The sequence below is a fragment of the Dicentrarchus labrax genome, unplaced genomic scaffold (genome assembly GCF_905237075.1).
Source record: "Dicentrarchus labrax unplaced genomic scaffold, dlabrax2021, whole genome shotgun sequence".
Lineage (NCBI taxonomy): Eukaryota > Metazoa > Chordata > Actinopteri > Moronidae > Dicentrarchus > Dicentrarchus labrax.
In genome coordinates this window covers 7,393,869-7,410,466 of record NW_026136701.1, presented here as the reverse complement: position 1 = coordinate 7,410,466, position 16,598 = coordinate 7,393,869, and the positions used below count along the sequence as shown (strand labels likewise).

At 41.3% G+C, this 16,598-nt stretch overlaps 1 protein-coding gene across 4 annotated transcripts; it reads left to right on the top strand.

Moving 5' to 3' along the window:
• The first annotated feature begins 3,236 nt into the window (after positions 1 to 3,236).
• LOC127373328 (serine/threonine-protein kinase tousled-like 1-B) lies at positions 3,237 to 15,031 on the top strand. Of its 4 annotated transcripts, none has more exons than XM_051417852.1 (22): positions 3,237 to 3,885; positions 5,815 to 5,936; positions 6,605 to 6,673; positions 6,921 to 6,959; positions 7,129 to 7,204; positions 7,297 to 7,340; positions 7,443 to 7,526; positions 7,641 to 7,721; positions 7,830 to 7,922; positions 8,046 to 8,156; positions 9,124 to 9,260; positions 9,505 to 9,696; positions 9,887 to 9,953; positions 10,143 to 10,240; positions 10,432 to 10,513; positions 10,610 to 10,701; positions 10,796 to 10,885; positions 11,682 to 11,851; positions 12,024 to 12,159; positions 12,399 to 12,510; positions 12,703 to 12,810; positions 13,720 to 15,031. In XM_051417852.1, the coding sequence occupies exons 1-22, from the start codon at positions 3,759 to 3,761 to the stop codon at positions 13,867 to 13,869; spliced, it is 2,280 nt and encodes a 759-aa protein (XP_051273812.1). In that variant the 5' UTR covers positions 3,237 to 3,758; the 3' UTR covers positions 13,870 to 15,031. The 4 variants fall into 4 exon arrangements, with proteins under 4 accessions (XP_051273812.1, XP_051273985.1, XP_051273730.1 ...); XM_051417770.1 differs by having other exon boundaries at positions 3,239 to 3,885; positions 7,437 to 7,526; XM_051418025.1 differs by lacking the exon at positions 6,921 to 6,959.
• The last annotated feature ends 1,567 nt before the right edge of the window (positions 15,032 to 16,598 follow it).

Below are 16,598 nucleotides of genomic sequence, written 5' to 3'. Positions count from 1 at the left end.
CCCCATTTATGAATTCAGAGATTTTATTTATTTTATACTTTCATACTTTGTTGTTTAATTGACTTACAGTACTCTGCACCAATGTTCTGCACACCATACACATAAAGTCTGAAGTATGTATTTATGGAGTCTACACAGTATGTTATTTACTAAAATATAATGAGCATAAACAAGTTTTCCTGACAGTTACAGACATTAACAACAGGCTTACTTCTTTACCACAAGCTGTCGTTCTACTCTGTGTTGTTGGCTGGTGTATGTTAGGTAATTAGAATGGGATGTGGTGTGTACTGTGGTGAGTTTGCCACTGAATGGGGATTTTCTTACACTCCCAGCAATATGGGTTGTGCCAAACTGAATGTAAAAGTCTATTTTAACTGTGGAGTCTGTTCCTCGCCAGCAAGGAAATGGAGCAGCCAACAGCAAACAAAGAAACGAGTCAGCTGGAGCATAACTCATTTTCACTGCAGACTTTTGACATGTTATTGCAGGAAACACACAGATATAATTAATTACATTAATTATGGCTGCATTCCATTTAGCTGTGCCACTTTTAGGTTCCAGGGCTCTGGTTCTGTACATACTTGATGGCTTACTGGGACAACTAAATGGAATGGAGTTATAATGAATGTGTTTTGCTTGCTATGGCAGGTCACACTGTTTGCAGTGTAGAAAGTCTGTTAAGGCTGAGTTGACAGAGGGTATGGAATAGTACAAATTAATAGTTTTATATAATTATTTTATAGTGTTTGTTTCCTGATGCACATTGTGAGAGTTACAATTTAGTACATGTACTACTGCTATTGTGTCTTAAACATTTAGTGAAAGAAGTTGTTTTAACTGTTTTTTCTATGAAGCAATATAATTCTTAGTTTAATTATGTTTTGCTCTCTTGCAGAAGAGAGTGAAATTATGTTGATGACATAAGAGAGAGTTATAAATGTCACTACATAGAGCTGTATTAGCTGAGGTTGATTGGGCTATAAGCTGAGCCATAGGTTGTTGTTTTCTATGTCCACATACATTATGATTATTATGAAAAAATAAATGTTCATAGTAGTCTTTATGAAAAGGCCATTAAAACATCAGTGAGTCCTTAACTGAACAGAGCTAAACAAATTAATTCAACTGAAGTTAGTTTGTGTGAATCAGATACTTCAGACTTCAAATCAAGATGTAGTGGGGGAGGACTAACTGGAGCATCCTCAGTGTGTTACCTGATTTGGTCTTATAGATGAAAAATCTACTCCTGTCAACATCATAACTGACTTTTTTGTTTACTATTTCACTCTATATTATCTCAAATAACTTCATTCATACTTTTTGGTGTTTTCTTTTCAATTAAATGCTTTATCACACTACTTTGGTACTCTATATCTACATATATACATAAAATATTTGTTTTATTAATTATTATTTGATTATCATCAGAATTGAATTACCTCATTCATTCATGCGGATCACAATTATTTAAGAGGAAAAAAAGGGGGCAGGCATTTCTTTTTCTTTAACAGCCAGAACTGCTGACTTTAGTCCACCATGTCGAAAATACAAAATATAAAAACTATTTTAACAGAAACCATTGTTTTGTTTTTGTATTTCATCTCTGAGGCATCTCTTAGATGATTTAATATTTATTATTACATAAAGCTGTGTTCAGACAGCTATGAAATATCGTACCTTGTGTAAATGTACAACTAATCTTTTATCTCATTACTTTCTTTGTATTTTCAAACTTTTATTATTATTTGAAGGGGCATTATTTTTGTTGGCCACAGTTGCGTGTTGTAAACACAGGCTGGTGACAGTTTTTAAAAATGTCAGCCAACATTCCCAGTTTTCCATCAGACATTTGATGCTCCTAGAATGTCCCGACTGCTGCTTGAATATCAGTCACCCGTCACCTTTCCGTCATAACACAACTCCAGTTTCACCTGAAATGACATCATAAACAGTGTGTGTGTGTGTGTGTGTGTGTGTGTGTGTGTGTGTGTGTGTGTGTGCTGTAGTGTGTAGTAGTGTAATGTAGTAGACTGCTTATACAACCTTCCTCATTGCCTGTCAAGACTATTGCTCTGTTACCATGGAAACCATGTGACCAAAAAAATCAGGTTACCACGGGCAGGTGCATATGAGGTGCAGTATGATCGTTTGTGCCTCAGTCTATTTCCTGATGCAATCTGGCTGCAAGGGGAGCAGGAGTTTGACAGACAAACAAACCTTTTACAGTGTGCGCACTATTACTTTGAATGCTTACGTGAACCAATGAAATTATATCAGAATTTACTCCAAATATTAGAGGTTAAACAGCTTTTCTGTATCAAGAATGACACATTTGATGAGCCTCGTCTCACAGTCTGGGTTACGGTAAATTAATTTATAATTTTTTAATAAGAAAGGAATGTAGGAATAAAATGTAGGCCAAACAGTTGAATGTTAAAGAGTCTGTCTATGTGTGTGTGTGTGTGTGTGTGTGTGTGTGTGTGTGTGTGTGTGTGCATTTGTGTGTGTGTGTGTGTGTGTGTGTGTGTGTGTGTGTGTGTGTGTGTGTTATGTGTATGCTGCCCTACAAGAAGGCAAAGGCATTTTGATGCACTGCACCAAATTTGGAACAAAAGACCTTATAGCCCAGACCACATCACTATCCTCCCACCTGCACCCCCCACCCCCCCAAACTTGTGTTTCAAGACTGAAAAACAGCATATCAAGACCACAGCCCTACCTGTACACACACGCTCACTCACACACACACACGCACATTCTCTGTCACACACAACACATACTGTTCACTGTTGAGCACTGTACTGTCAAGACTGTATTTATATGTATGTGCATATATATACATATATACATATATGTATATATGTATATATGTGTAAATTTATATATGTGTAAATATATATGTGTACATTTATATATATGTGTAAATATATATGTGTACATTTATATATATGTGTAAATATATGTGTACATTTATATATATGTGTAAATATATATGTGTACATTTATATATATGTGTAAATATATGTGTACATTTATATATATGTGTAAATATATGTGTACATTTATATATATGTGTAAATATATATGTGTGCATTTATATACATATATGTACATATATATGTACTATATATGTGTGTGTGTGAGTGTGTGTGCAGTATGTTGAGTACTGTACTGTTGACAGTATATATATATATATATACGTAGTGTGTGCGCGCGCATACGTGTGTGTGTTTCTGTTTTCTGTCGTTCTCCTCAAGCAGACAAGAAGTTTCGGCCATTTTTTCGGGGTGTTTGTTGTTTTCACCAAAACAAGAGACTGTTCTCAGGTCGACGCTGTAGATGTGCTTTCCAGTCAACCTAAGGCTAGTTTAGAGGAGGATAAAATGATCCCAGATCAGTGTCTGTGTCGGTGTCATGCCATCCCCCATCGAGCTGCTAGGTGCGCGCCAGCCTCGCGATAGCCTCGCCTACAAGAATCAGAGCTCCGCTCGCGAACTGGATGCTGACAGGCGCGCGGTGCGGTCATCATGCAAAGGTTACACTGGATCCGTTTCAGCGAGTGTCTAAAGAAGAAGCCGCTCCTCCGCAGGACCTACACGGGTTACAAAATGAGAGACGTCTAGCAACACAAAAACGCCCTAACTCACGTTTACTCGCCTGTTTGGCTACAGCAGGTGTCAAACGATGGACGCAAGTTTGGGATTTCCGCGAACGGCAGTGTGTACGCTGGCTCCTCTCGGCGGTAAAGTGGCTTCATGAGTGTCCAAAGTAACAGTGGAAGTGGTGGTGGAAGTTTGGAGGCGACGCCATCTTGGTCGCAGCTCTCCTCGTCCCCAACGATTTCTCAACAACATATAACGGCGACCGCAAAGAGCAAGGAAGGTATATTAGCTCGCCAAGTGCACGACCGACTCGTATTCTCCTTAAAGAGTGTCCTTTGCAGGAGAAGTGGATTATTTTGGCTTTGTCGAGCTAACGTTTGTTCAAGTAAAAATGGATGTCAAGTTCACTGATGCCGTGAATTGGAAGCCAAACGTCAGCTGTCAGTTCAGTTGATGGCCAATCTAAGTAGCAGCAAGCTATCATGTATGCACAAAGGCAGCGCTAGCTTGTTGTTTTGTTTGTATGACTGTCAGCTTACATGGTTTGTAGTTACTCGTAGCTCTTGATGCGATTACAGTGTTTTGTAGCAGTTTGTAACATTCCCCCCCATATCAACAGCATCTAGTTGGATATTAAACAACGTAACGTTAGCTATGCATGCATCCATTAATGCATTGCAGTGCATGCCCCTGCTGCTATAAACTTGATAACAGGCCCTGTATTTTACCTCCCAGGCCAGTTCGGATGCATCTGTTTTTCCAATTGTTTTCGACATGGCTGTTGAGACTTTATTTACTCCGATATTGCTGAGTTGCTGGATGTGATGTGACAGAACAGTGATCAAAAGTGGGAGCAATTGGTTATATTCTTCCTGCTAACTATATGAACTGTAGGACATGATGTATTAATATATTAAGACATCCACGGTGTTAATAAGACTGTAAGAACGAAAATCAGCGTTATAATTAAGAACGAGGATATCGCGTAAGACTTAATTTAAACCTAAGACGTAACTCAGTCTTGTAACTCTTTCGTACTAAGATACAAAATAATGCTGTAATATAAATCTCTAGCTATATAGACGAATTCACCTACATTACAATCTCCCCTGTCCTTAGGTAACCTCACACAGGCCTTGCAGTGTGTGTGCTCTCTATTTCACTGCCCTAAGGTTTCATAATGTCCATTATGCCTTTTAGGGTTTGCCCCTGTGCCAGAAGCTATGTAAAGATGACAGCCAGGAAATGTCCAATAAGGAAACAAACACTTGCAGCAGTAGTCAGTAGGGAGCAGAGGACCTGTGTGTGTGTGTGTGTGTGTGTGTGTGTGTGTGTGTGTGTGTGTGTGTGTGTGTGTGTGTGTGTGTGTGTCTCTTTCCCTGGAAACCCGTTGTCATGGAACGAGGCCCAGTCAGGCAGCATATATGTTTAGCCTACTGCTTGTGTGAGATTCATGTTATGAACATTGTGGTTCAGATATACAGTGGTAAGGTTTAGCACTTAGACATCTGTAAATCTGACCATATGCAGAGGAAATTATTTCCATGTAAAACTAGGTTTTTGCAAAAGCCTGAATGGCCTGAAAAGCTGTGTCCTGTTTCAACAGTGTTAGGAACATTGATACACACGTGTAGCATTTGAATTAGGGATACAACTTCAAGTGTCCTTATCCCATTATCAGCTGGTGTTGTGCGCTGTCTGTATGGCTTCTAAGGTGTTGAGATCCCTGAATATCACAGACTAGTTTAGCACTGTGCAATGAGGCCATTGTGACAGTCTAACTAATGAGATAATGGAAGAGCTGGTTGAAGATTTTTGTGTTGACATACTGGGAGACTCCGCCCGATCTCGTCTCTTTTCCCTCCTGACTTCCCAGTGCTAGAATGACCTTCCTGCTCAAGTTAGAAATGCAGTGTCACTCATCTACAGTATCTTTCATCATGGCATGAAATTGCATCTTTTAAAGAGCTACCTGCTGCCCAGTTGAATCAAATCCATTTTTCTATTTTTATCCTCTAATCACTCTAATTTTCTCTAATCCTCCCCCAGATACTGTCCTATGTTCCTTCTCTTAGTGCTCATTTTTATTTCTCTCTAGTAATTTTGTTGCAGAAAAATGTCCGGGTCTTAATTTTCTCTGATACTTGTCACCACTGTTTGCTAGTAATGGCGATAATGTACGCGTCTAACCTTACTCTGTTGATGCCAGGCCCCATGGAGGAGCTGCACAGCCTGGACCCCAGGAGACAGGAGCTGCTGGAGGCCAGGTTCACAGGAGCTGTCAGTGGCAACACAGTAGGCAGCACTGGGAGCACCAGTGGAGGTGCTAAGGTAATCGCAGAACAACTAATGGCTTATTTTTGAGATCCATCACACACACAAACACAGTTGACCCAGGGGCTAAAGGTAATGCTGTGCATTCCTGTTTCCTAACCGATGAAGGCTTAAACTGCTCTGAACAGCTTAGTTTAATTTTTGCTCACAAGACATCACTTTTTTTGAGACTACTGGAGAAATTGGTTGCATTGTTTAGGTGTCAATAAAAATAAATTCCAATCACAAGTTCAACAGTGATTGTTTGCAGCAGGAAAAATGTTGCACTCAAGTTGTAGCAGTCTTGGGGCTTCTGTTTGCCAGTAACTCCACCATGATAGTTCCCTGGGCATCAGAAAGTACTACATCACATTTTGGTGGCAGGTAATGAGAAGCAAATCCAAGTTCCCATGGTGGAAAAACAGGTAAAAGTTCCAGTTTCCCTAAAAAGGCCTCAGGTTTCCTGGAAATGTGCATGTGTTGGAAAAGGGCCAAATGACACACCTCATAACTGAAGATCTGGATTCCTATCAGACGTGGCAGAATAGAGGGCCGTCCTCCTGGCTTTGTTTCCCTGGTTTTTACATTACACAAGGTTACTGAACTTGGATAGCACAACTCACATGTAGAGGCTGTTTTCATATTGTGTGTGTTTGCTTATTTGTTTGAATTCTCACTGTTTCTAGGGTCTGGCCAATGAGTCCTCTAACCATAGCTATGGCAGCCTGGGCTCATCCAGCGACAAGGAGTCTGAGGTAAAACACGCACACTAATCATGGTTATGGTATAGTTATTTATTTATTGGTATGTTTTATTTATTTTGAGAAGACGGATCAAAAGCTGAAATTAGATAATACATATTATCATTATTACACAGCTGCTAATGAGGAAGCCTGGTTAGACACAGTTGCATGTTGTCAGTGCTCAGTTTTTTCTTTGCTCTGCCCACTCGTCTTTCTGCCTCTCCCACTACCTCCACCTCTTCCTCTCTTCTCTTTCTAGAACTCTGATTTGAAAAGAGGGAGCTCCCCTGCCTACTCAGTACGTACTCTTTCCTCCTACTGATCTTTCCTGCTGAACACCACCACTCGAACCAGCTTTGTTAGGTAAAACACAAGGGATTTATAACTTTTTCTCTCTCTCTCTCTCTCTCTCTCTCTCTCTCTCTCTCTCTCTCTCTCTCTCTCTCTCTCATTTCTTATAAATTCAGACCCCGGAGAAGAAGCATTCTGAATCGTCCAGAGGGAGGAAAAGGAAAGCAGACACCTATTCAGAGAGTAGTCAAGGTATGACTGACACCTGCAAGAAATCAGTATACTATAGGTATCTGTGCATTACTCATAGCTTGCATTAAATCTTTGTTTGGTTTTCTGTGTAGGGAAGACCTCCACACGTGGGCCCAAGATCAGCGACTACTTTGATGTGAGTGTTAGAGCAACTTCTGTCTTTTTAGCATGTTATGATTCTTATCATTTTGAACCAGATTCTTAAGTTAAACCATTTGTTTCCTCTGCAAAGTTCCAGGGTGGAAATGGTTCCAGTCCGGTCAGAGGCCTCCCATCAGCTCGCCGCTCCCCACAGAACTCACACTCTGCCCCAGGTTCAATCGTGAGTATTTCACTAACAGCAGAATGCCTTAACACAATGATGTATGCTGAGTTATTTGCACATCTAAGTCTCTGTGTGTTATTACAAGGTTTAACAATACCTCTTTGTCTGTAGATCCGGCAGAATAGCTCCTCTCCTACGAGTCTGTGTTTTGGAGAACACAATCCGAAAGCCTCCTCCAGCAAGTGTGTCCAGGTAATATGACGCACACATGAAACAATCAATTGACACACTTTTTTTCCTCAAGACTTTTGTACTATACATATATAGATTTATTAATACACGCCTATCTGGATCTCATAGACGGAGTTAACAGGCCTGAAACTTGCTGCTCTGGAGAGCAACAAGAGTCTAGACCTGGAGAAAAAAGAGGGGCGAATAGATGACTTGCTCAGGGTGAGTTCACCGTCCATTTTGATGGAGAGTGCATAAGTGGATGACTGTCTAATGCACTACAGGTTATCATGCCAGGTTTGTATTATGTTTATAACTACAGTCCCTGCTGTCTCTGCTTTACAGGCTAACTGTGACCTACGGAGACAGATAGATGAACAGCAAAAACTCCTGGAGAAATACAAGGAGAGGCTAAATAAGTGCATCACCATGAGCAAGAAATTGCTTATAGAGAAGGTAACTTTCTTTGCATTTATGCACTGTTTTGTGTTTCCACTATACATTCAATTTAGGAAAAAAACGCTGCATTAGGAGGTTTTTTTGATGCCTTGTGAGCAGAAAGAAAAACAAACTGGCAGAGACACAACCTGCTGTATATGAGCCTGACAGAGCCAGTAAATCATCCTATCATGTTCTTCCATCTAATGTGTCAGCAATTGCAAACAGAAAAAAAAAGCAACAGAAATAGAGCAACACCTTCTCCAATAATAGGCCCAATATTCCCTGGTGTTTTAGCTCTGCTTTGGACCACAACTCCTGAGGGAGAAATTCTGTCTTTGGGTTGGTACACCTGTTTTCATTAAGTCTCCAACAATTTGCGTAGAGCTGCACAGTGGTGGTGGGATATAGTTTATAAGCAACCATTTTGTAATCCAGTCATTTAATCTATTTAAAGGTCCAGTAAAATATTCATAGCTTTGTTTTCAATAGTGTCTAATGACCTGTTAAATGACCTGAATGAAGGAATCTTTTGCCTTTTCGCTACCTTAGAATGAGCCGTTTATAGCTACACATGCTGTGGGTTGCCTTCCATGGAGTCCACCATTTTGAACTACCATGTTTCTACAGTAGCTCAGAAAGGACAAGCCAAACACTGGCTCTAGATAGGGATGTGCGTATTTCACAGCCATTTTAGTTTCTCCTTCACTCTTGGAAGGGGAGGGTGAAGCAATCTGCAACTACACTGCTAAATGCCACTAAATCCTACACTCTGGACCTTTAATATGTCTGGAGAATTCAGTTTTGTAATTTTGAAAATGAGCTTACTTACCAGTTTTTATTATGGGTGGAGATGTAACCTACAGGTTAATGGCAAGAGGTTGTCACCAGAATATTTAGTTTATCTCTGCTCTCTTCTGTTGCTGTTGAAACACCTACGGCAACACTGCACACATTACTAATATCTGCCTGTCTTTGTGAGCAGAGCACCCAGGAGAAGCAGTCGTGCCGTGAGAAGAGCATGCAGGACCGTCTCCGTCTCGGTCACTTCACCACTGTCAGACACGGAGCTTCCTACACGGAGCAGTGGACCGACGGATATGCATTCCAGAACCTGATCAAGTAAGAGGCTCTAAACATCTGCATAATTTTTTTTTAAATTCATTTCAATATATTTCTTTTAAAATTTTGAATTCTAACCAGCGTTAAAGGGTCAGAAATACAGTGGAATGGAGTGAAGTGCATTGTGTGTGCATGCTTCATTTCACAGCCAGGAGCAAAACATGTGAAAGGTTGTTTATTGTCAGCTACAGCATTTCTCCATATGACCACTTCCCTCCCCCTCTGTGTCGTCTTCTCTGTGCAGGCAGCAGGAGGGCATCAACCAGCAGAGGGAGGACATAGAGCGACAGAGGAAGCTTCTCGCCAAGAGGAAGCCCCCGAACCCTGCATCACCCTCCCTCTCAGTGGCCTCCACCTCTGAACCCAAGCAACGCAAAACCAAGGTGGTCAACGGCAATGACTCTGACCCCTTCCTCAAGCCCTCCCTGCCCCAGCTGTGAGTATGCTGAAATACATACGAGAGGGATGATCATGGCTTGTTTATTTTGTTTTTACTGTACAATTCTTAGTGGCCATGCAACATAGGCCTCTTTTAGATACATTTTCCTTCACAGCTCCTCCTCAGTGGGAGGCTTAGAATTGAATGGGAGTTGTCTGGAGATTTTAAGTTGTCCATATTTTGGCAGACTGACCCTCGCTGAGTACCACGAGCAGGAAGAGATCTTCAAGCTTCGCCTTGGACATCTGAAGAAGGTTTGTAGCAACAACAAAAAAATCAACCAATCAATCAATTGAACAGAACGCAAAATATTATTAAAACTACGCATAGATGTCCATGCATTCAGTTTTAAATGGCAGCTGGAGTCTTAAATTGTTAGATTGCATACGTGGGTTTTAAGTGCATTAATCTTTAAATGGGAAAATAATTAAACTTTTCTGTAGGAGGAAGCTGAGATTCAAGCAGAGCTGGAGCGGTTGGAGCGGGTGAGGAACCTTCATATCAGAGAGCTGAAGAGGATAAACAACGAGGATAGCTCGGCGTAAGTCCGTTCTACACAGAGCACCATAACCTGCCAAGTTCACTAATGGTTAATACACGATCAATACAAAACATTAAAGGAATGGAGGACATCTTTTGTTGTTAAAAGAAGTAAATGAAAAAATATGGAAGGACTTGTTTCAAAGGTGACACAAGCCTTAAGCTTAAAAGATCTTGTGCCTCCTCACACAGGTTTAAAGATCATCCTACCCTGAATGAGCGGTACCTGCTGCTGCACTTGCTGGGCAGGGGCGGCTTCAGTGAAGTCTATAAGGTAATGTCTGTGTGTTTGGACCAGATTTTTCCTATCCCCTCTCTCTGTAAAGTATGTTTGGAGACAAATGTGTGTGTGTTTTCTTGTCCCACACAGGCTTTTGACCTGTTTGAGCAGCGCTACGCAGCTGTTAAAATCCACCAGCTCAACAAGAACTGGAGAGAGGAGAAAAAGGAGAACTACCACAAGTAGGTCTCATATATACACACGACTTTAGATACAAAAAAGACAAAATGTTTCTCCACTAACACACACACACTATGTTGACATTTATTTCCTCAGGCATGCATGCAGGGAGTACCGGATACACAAGCAGCTGGACCATCCCAGAATAGTCAAGCTGTATGACTATTTCTCCCTCGATACTGACACGTGAGTGACCTCTGACCTCTGCCAGCTGCAGTCCTGCTGTGTTGACACATCCTGTGGTTGTTTATCACCCAGCGCTGGGTTAAAAATCTTTTTTTAGACTGGGTTTAAACAACACAGTTCACATCACTAACATTCAAACTTTCATAAAGGCCCTACCCAGTTAATATTTAAATAATGAGTGAGTTGATTGTTTTCTGCCTCAAGGCTCTACGTCAGTGGGTGCTACAAGTAAGAGCAAACATCATAGGGGTGTTATCAGATTGGGAAAGAGTAAATAGTAAAAGCAGCAATGCACTGAAAAATGTATGACTCAGCATGGACATGCCCTGACAATGGAAGCTATTTTTAAAGGGTTAACTTCTAGCTTTGATTGTTAACTAACCACATGAGTCACTGTAGTCAGTGCTACCCAGTCTGATGAGACTGTATTTTTGTCAGATAAAGACAAATCATTTCTGTGGGGAGTACAAAGGTTGAGTAAATCATTTCTGTGGGGAGTACAAAGGTTGAGTAGGCCCAGCTCCTATTGTACCGTGTTAATAGAGCATTCCTTGTGAAACTGAGCAGCTCACATAGATGAGCAGAAACTCCTGGCACTGACCTCTGACCTCCATGGAGGAGGGGGAGGTGGAATTTACAGAAACCTATACAGGATGAACCGTTAATCTTTCTACATAGAGATCAATAAATGAATGACAGTATTGTTATATTCTTGTTATAAGAAGTACTGTTGACCTCGATTCGTTCACATTCAGTTGTTGAATTTGACCTTTTCCTCTGCCCTCTGCTCTCCCAGGTTCTGTACTGTCCTGGAGTTCTGTGAAGGCAACGACCTGGACTTCTACCTGAAGCAAAATAAGCTGATGTCAGAGAAGGAGGCACGCTCCATTGTCATGCAGATTGTCAGCGCCCTGCGCTACCTCAACGAGATCAAACCCCCCATCATCCACTACGACCTCAAACCTGGTGGGTCATGTGTTCAAATGTTTTTTTTGAATGAATCATACATGATATTAAATGTAGATAACTGTAATCTGAAGAAAACAAGCAGACTGCTTTGGTTGCTTCCCACCTGAGCTGAGGTCAATCACTCTGTCTCACACACTGTACTGAGTGTCACTTTCTGTGCGGTGTGCAGGTAACATCTTATTGGTGGATGGTACTGCGTGTGGAGAAATCAAAATCACAGACTTTGGCCTGTCTAAGATTATGGATGATGATAACTATGGTGTGGATGGGATGGACCTCACATCACAGGGAGCTGGAACCTACTGGTAAGATACACATGGACTCATACGCAGTCACCAAAACCCCTCTCAGACTGACATAGTAACACGAGTTAAACCCCTCTCTGTGGTCAGTCTGAACCGCTGAACACTCATTATCCATCTTGAATTCATTAATATGGGCAGTGAATTGTGAATTACCTTTTAATTCCTATCACTTGTATGGTATAAAATAATCATGGAGTTCAGTTTGCAAAAATATGTATGACATCCTGTGTGTGTTTCAGGTACCTTCCTCCAGAGTGTTTTGTGGTGGGGAAGGAGCCACCTAAAATCTCCAACAAGGTGGACGTCTGGTCTGTGGGAGTGATCTTCTTCCAGTGCCTCTACGGACGCAAGGTACAAACCTAAACATCAACTGCTACACTGGAGAAAGCAAATGAACCCAGAGATTAGGTTATCTCTTAAAGAAAGTGCTTTGAATTGTGGTGAGGGGAAAAGAAAGATTTGTACATTAAGGTTTTTCTTTTCCGGGTTCAAATAGTTGAATTGGAATTGGTGGTGATTTCTTTATGTTTTTTGTTTTTCCAGCCGTTTGGTCACAACCAGTCACAGCAGGATATTCTCCAGGAAAACACCATCCTCAAAGCCACAGAGGTCCAGTTCCCTGCTAAACCACAGGCTAGCACAGAGGCAAAGGTAGCGTGCGCACACACTCACACACACACACACACACACACACACACACACAATCACACACACACACACACACACATACATTTAGTACACATTCACACAATGGCTAGTATGCCAGTTTTACTGTAGACATTCTGCAAAAAAAAGCTTGAAACCTTACACTCCTGTGACTAATGTTACTGTTAGATCTTTTCAGACTGCATGATGATTGTATTTATATTCAGTGCAATATTCCAGTATTAATCCAATTCTGGATTTTAAAAAAATGTACATTCTGATTACCTTAAACCAAATGTTGTCATAGAAGGAGTTAGGGGTGAACAAATTGCATAACATGTATCTTAAAAGTGCTCTAAATTCAACTTCTCAAATGAGAAGTGTCTGTATTTGGGCCCAGAATTAAATACCTGAAAAATCAAAGTACTTCATCACATTGATCCAAAAAGTCCTGTAAATCCCAAACTGCCATGAAGTCTGACACAAGCAGAGATATTAAGGGAAACCTCAGAATGAACAACAAAACAAAATGTCTGAAATGTGCTATATAAATACATTTGGCTTGACTTCACAGTTGGCAAATGTAAATTGTCTCTCAGTATATATCAGCGTTTTGCCCAATCCTAGTAGGCGTGAGCAAACTGAGTTGAGATACTGGTGTATTGCAAGTTTTCATTCTATAATTTATGTATTAATGTCTACAAGAGCTTTCAAAGTGTCTGGCTATCCACTGACATGTTGACACAGGCTCAAACACCTGAATCAACTCTAATGTGTATCAGTTTAGAGCACAGTCTCTCCTGTATTGTCTCTCTAAGTCAATATGAAGAGTCTCCACACACACACTCACACTCACACTCTCACACTCTCACAGCCTGCAGCACATTGTATAATATGTTCTCCTCTGCTCTGCAGGCATTTATCCGGCGCTGTCTGGCCTACCGCAAGGAGGACAGGTTCGATGTTCACCAACTGTGCTCGGACTCCTACCTCCTCCCTCACATGAGACGTTCTAACTCCTCCGGCTCCCTGCAGCCCTCCGCCTCATCTCTCCCTACCTACTGACTGGCTCTCTCACATGACTGACAGGACCCTCTGGCCAATCTCAAGGCAGATTGTTAGAATTGGAGGATAATGGATGTGGATCTTTCTTTTTTTTTTTTTACTTGAGCTATTCCCAAATGGATAAGTTAGAAACAGAGAAGAATTAAATGGAAAAGATGGAAAAAGGTTGAAAAAGTGAAAGTGGGATACCCCCTTTGCATATGTTGTACAGAATTGTGCCCTTGAACTCAACTGTGTGAGATACGGCAAAACTGGAAAACAGAAGGGAAATGGAAAGAGAGCGGAGCAAGAAAAGAAAACGATGAAGCTAGTGGATTTCCTTTGGACTTTATTAAATAACCCTTTAGGAGACATTTCAACAGCTATAGGGGCTCCTAGGTGCCCTGTCCAAGCCCACCTCTCTTAGCTCTACACCATAATACACCTCACAAGATGGCTTAGAATTTCTTCTACATTATAGATGTTCTCTTGTTGTTATGTGAGGGTGGCATTGACCGGTGGGGAACAGAAGAAAAGGATGAACAGGTGTGTGTGTGTGTGTGTGTGCTGCAGAGAAGGTCCGAGTGTCTCCAAGTCAAAATATGGACTCCCTGTCAAGTAACCTGCTATCCATATTTATGAGGCACAAAATTATGGTTACATCTTTTTGAATCTACCCTTGCAGGCCCTCTGCAACCGACAGGGGTTCACTTAAATGTATGTTGTAACCTTGATGGGACTGAAAAGAAAAAATGTTCCAGACGAAATTTCTGGGGTCAATTTGCACTTCCGGGCCAGATGGTGGCGATCTGGTCACACACATTTGGCATGAAGTACTACAGCGTGGGCTAGTTCTGGACTGATCAGTAGCCGAGTCCTTGGTTCACTTTTTTGTTTTGTTTCGAAGCAATTCAGATCTACTGCCGGGTTTACAGGAAGTGGACCTGTCAATCTGTCTTAATCCATTTTGTGTTTTTCAGATAAGAGTCACAATGTTTCAAACAGCACAGTATTACAGTACCATGTTGTCATAGACGACCTCATCAAGCTGCCTGGAATAGTTGGACTGAACTGAGGGACTGGATCAGCTGTTACTGTACTACAAAGACTCGGGACACAGAATTTAGTGTACATTTCATGTGCAGGAGACATTACCCACTAGCAAATACATAATGAGGCTTTATCCTTGCTTCCCAGTGTCTCACTTTGCTCCGTTTATTTGTGTTTCCTCCTGAAAGCTGTTCTCAGTTTGCTGCTATAAATGTTGCTTTTAGTTTGTAACGTGTGAATGGTCTCTGCCTGCCATATGTGCATACTTGAACTGTGTTAAGAGGAACACTCTCCAGAGCCCCTTTTTCTGAAACGGACACCCGCTGTGCTGTTTGGGGAGGGGGGGATGCAAACCGTTCCTCTGCCACCAACATCAGTGTCCACACGGGTTTTTGTTTACTCTCATGTAGAAGTCCAACAGACATTATATGGAGCGAAGTCCCAGTATGCTATGTAGAGAGGAATGGTCACACCTGTTCATGCCAGTAGAAGTGGGCGCGCTCCAGGTTGGCTGTGTTGCAGCATGATTTACTGCAGCTAGGAATCACGTGGATATATCCAAATGTTGTCGTCCTGTAAATAAAACACTTACCTGTACGTTGTTGCAAACGTTTTAAACCCTCTCAGATGCAGGCAGCCTGGACTCAGCCCAAAGCACACCCGTGGAAAAAAGAGAAATCTTCCTGGGTGAGGAAGTCAGATAAAAGACAAGTGGGAGCAGTTAACAGCAAGTTGTGGGTGTCTCTTCTCTCCTGCTTTTAAAAATAAGTCTTAACTGATTTTCTGTGTGCGAGCCGTTAGATGAATAACGAAAGAAATGGTAGTTTCAGTAACATGACAGGCAGATTAAACTGTAGGAAGTACCGTCTCACGGCTTGCTGCTTCCAGATGAAACAGGTAAAGTCTGTGTTCAGTTTGATGAAGTGTAATTTGATCCACTTGGGTGCAGTAAGGCATAAAACAAACTTATCCCCTCCTGTCTAGTTTTTTTTTTCTTCCTCTCCTCTACATGACAAAACAACAGTAGAAAATGGGTGCTAGCATCAAGTGCATATACCACTTGATTAATGGCAGCCGTGTGTAGACAGATGTAAGTACAGCCATTAGTAAGCTACGTGTCAGATCACATTAGCGGTGGGGGTGCAGCACTAGGCCGTGTCATTCATATGCAATAAAGATTGCCTTACAAGTCTTAATTCCTGCAGTGTGACCCATATTTCCTGCGGAGGGTTATGCAACGTCACTGGAGGTGTTTTATACAAGATGGAACACAGAGGAGGGTGATGATATCTTCGTGTTAATGATGAGAAGACACTGGCATATAGACATTTTTCATACATGGCACCTCAGGCACCATTAGAATACAGTCCCAATATTTAGTGCTTTTCCTGAGCTCCATTTGCTGAAAATGATGCTTAAAAGTATTTTAATTAAAATTCACTTAGCCATAGTTCATTCAGGATGGATTTATGACAATGTAAGACTAAAATCTGTCACCTTTGATTGTATGGTACCAAATATTAATTTAACCACTGCTGAATGCTTAATGTTTACTCTAAGTGCCACTGACTTTGAAGCATTGAAATATTTGACTTTGAATGCCGAATGTCTACATTGATGTGGTTTTTATTTAAAACCTTCCCGTTGGTATTTTCAAGAGGGGCAATTTCTAATTTACACTGAAAACTAAAGTGTCCTGT

Bases quoted from the DNA above. Each gene is read 5' to 3' on its own strand.
- LOC127373328 (XM_051417770.1), top strand. From the start codon at position 3,759: ATGAGTGTCCAAAGTAACAGTGGAAGTGGTGGTGGAAGTTTGGAGGCG. The intron at 3,886-5,814 runs GTATATTAGCTC...TGTTGATGCCAG, and splicing joins GACCGCAAAGAGCAAGGAAG to GCCCCATGGAGGAGCTGCAC. The intron at 7,527-7,640 runs GTGAGTATTTCA...CTTTGTCTGTAG, and splicing joins ACTCTGCCCCAGGTTCAATC to ATCCGGCAGAATAGCTCCTC.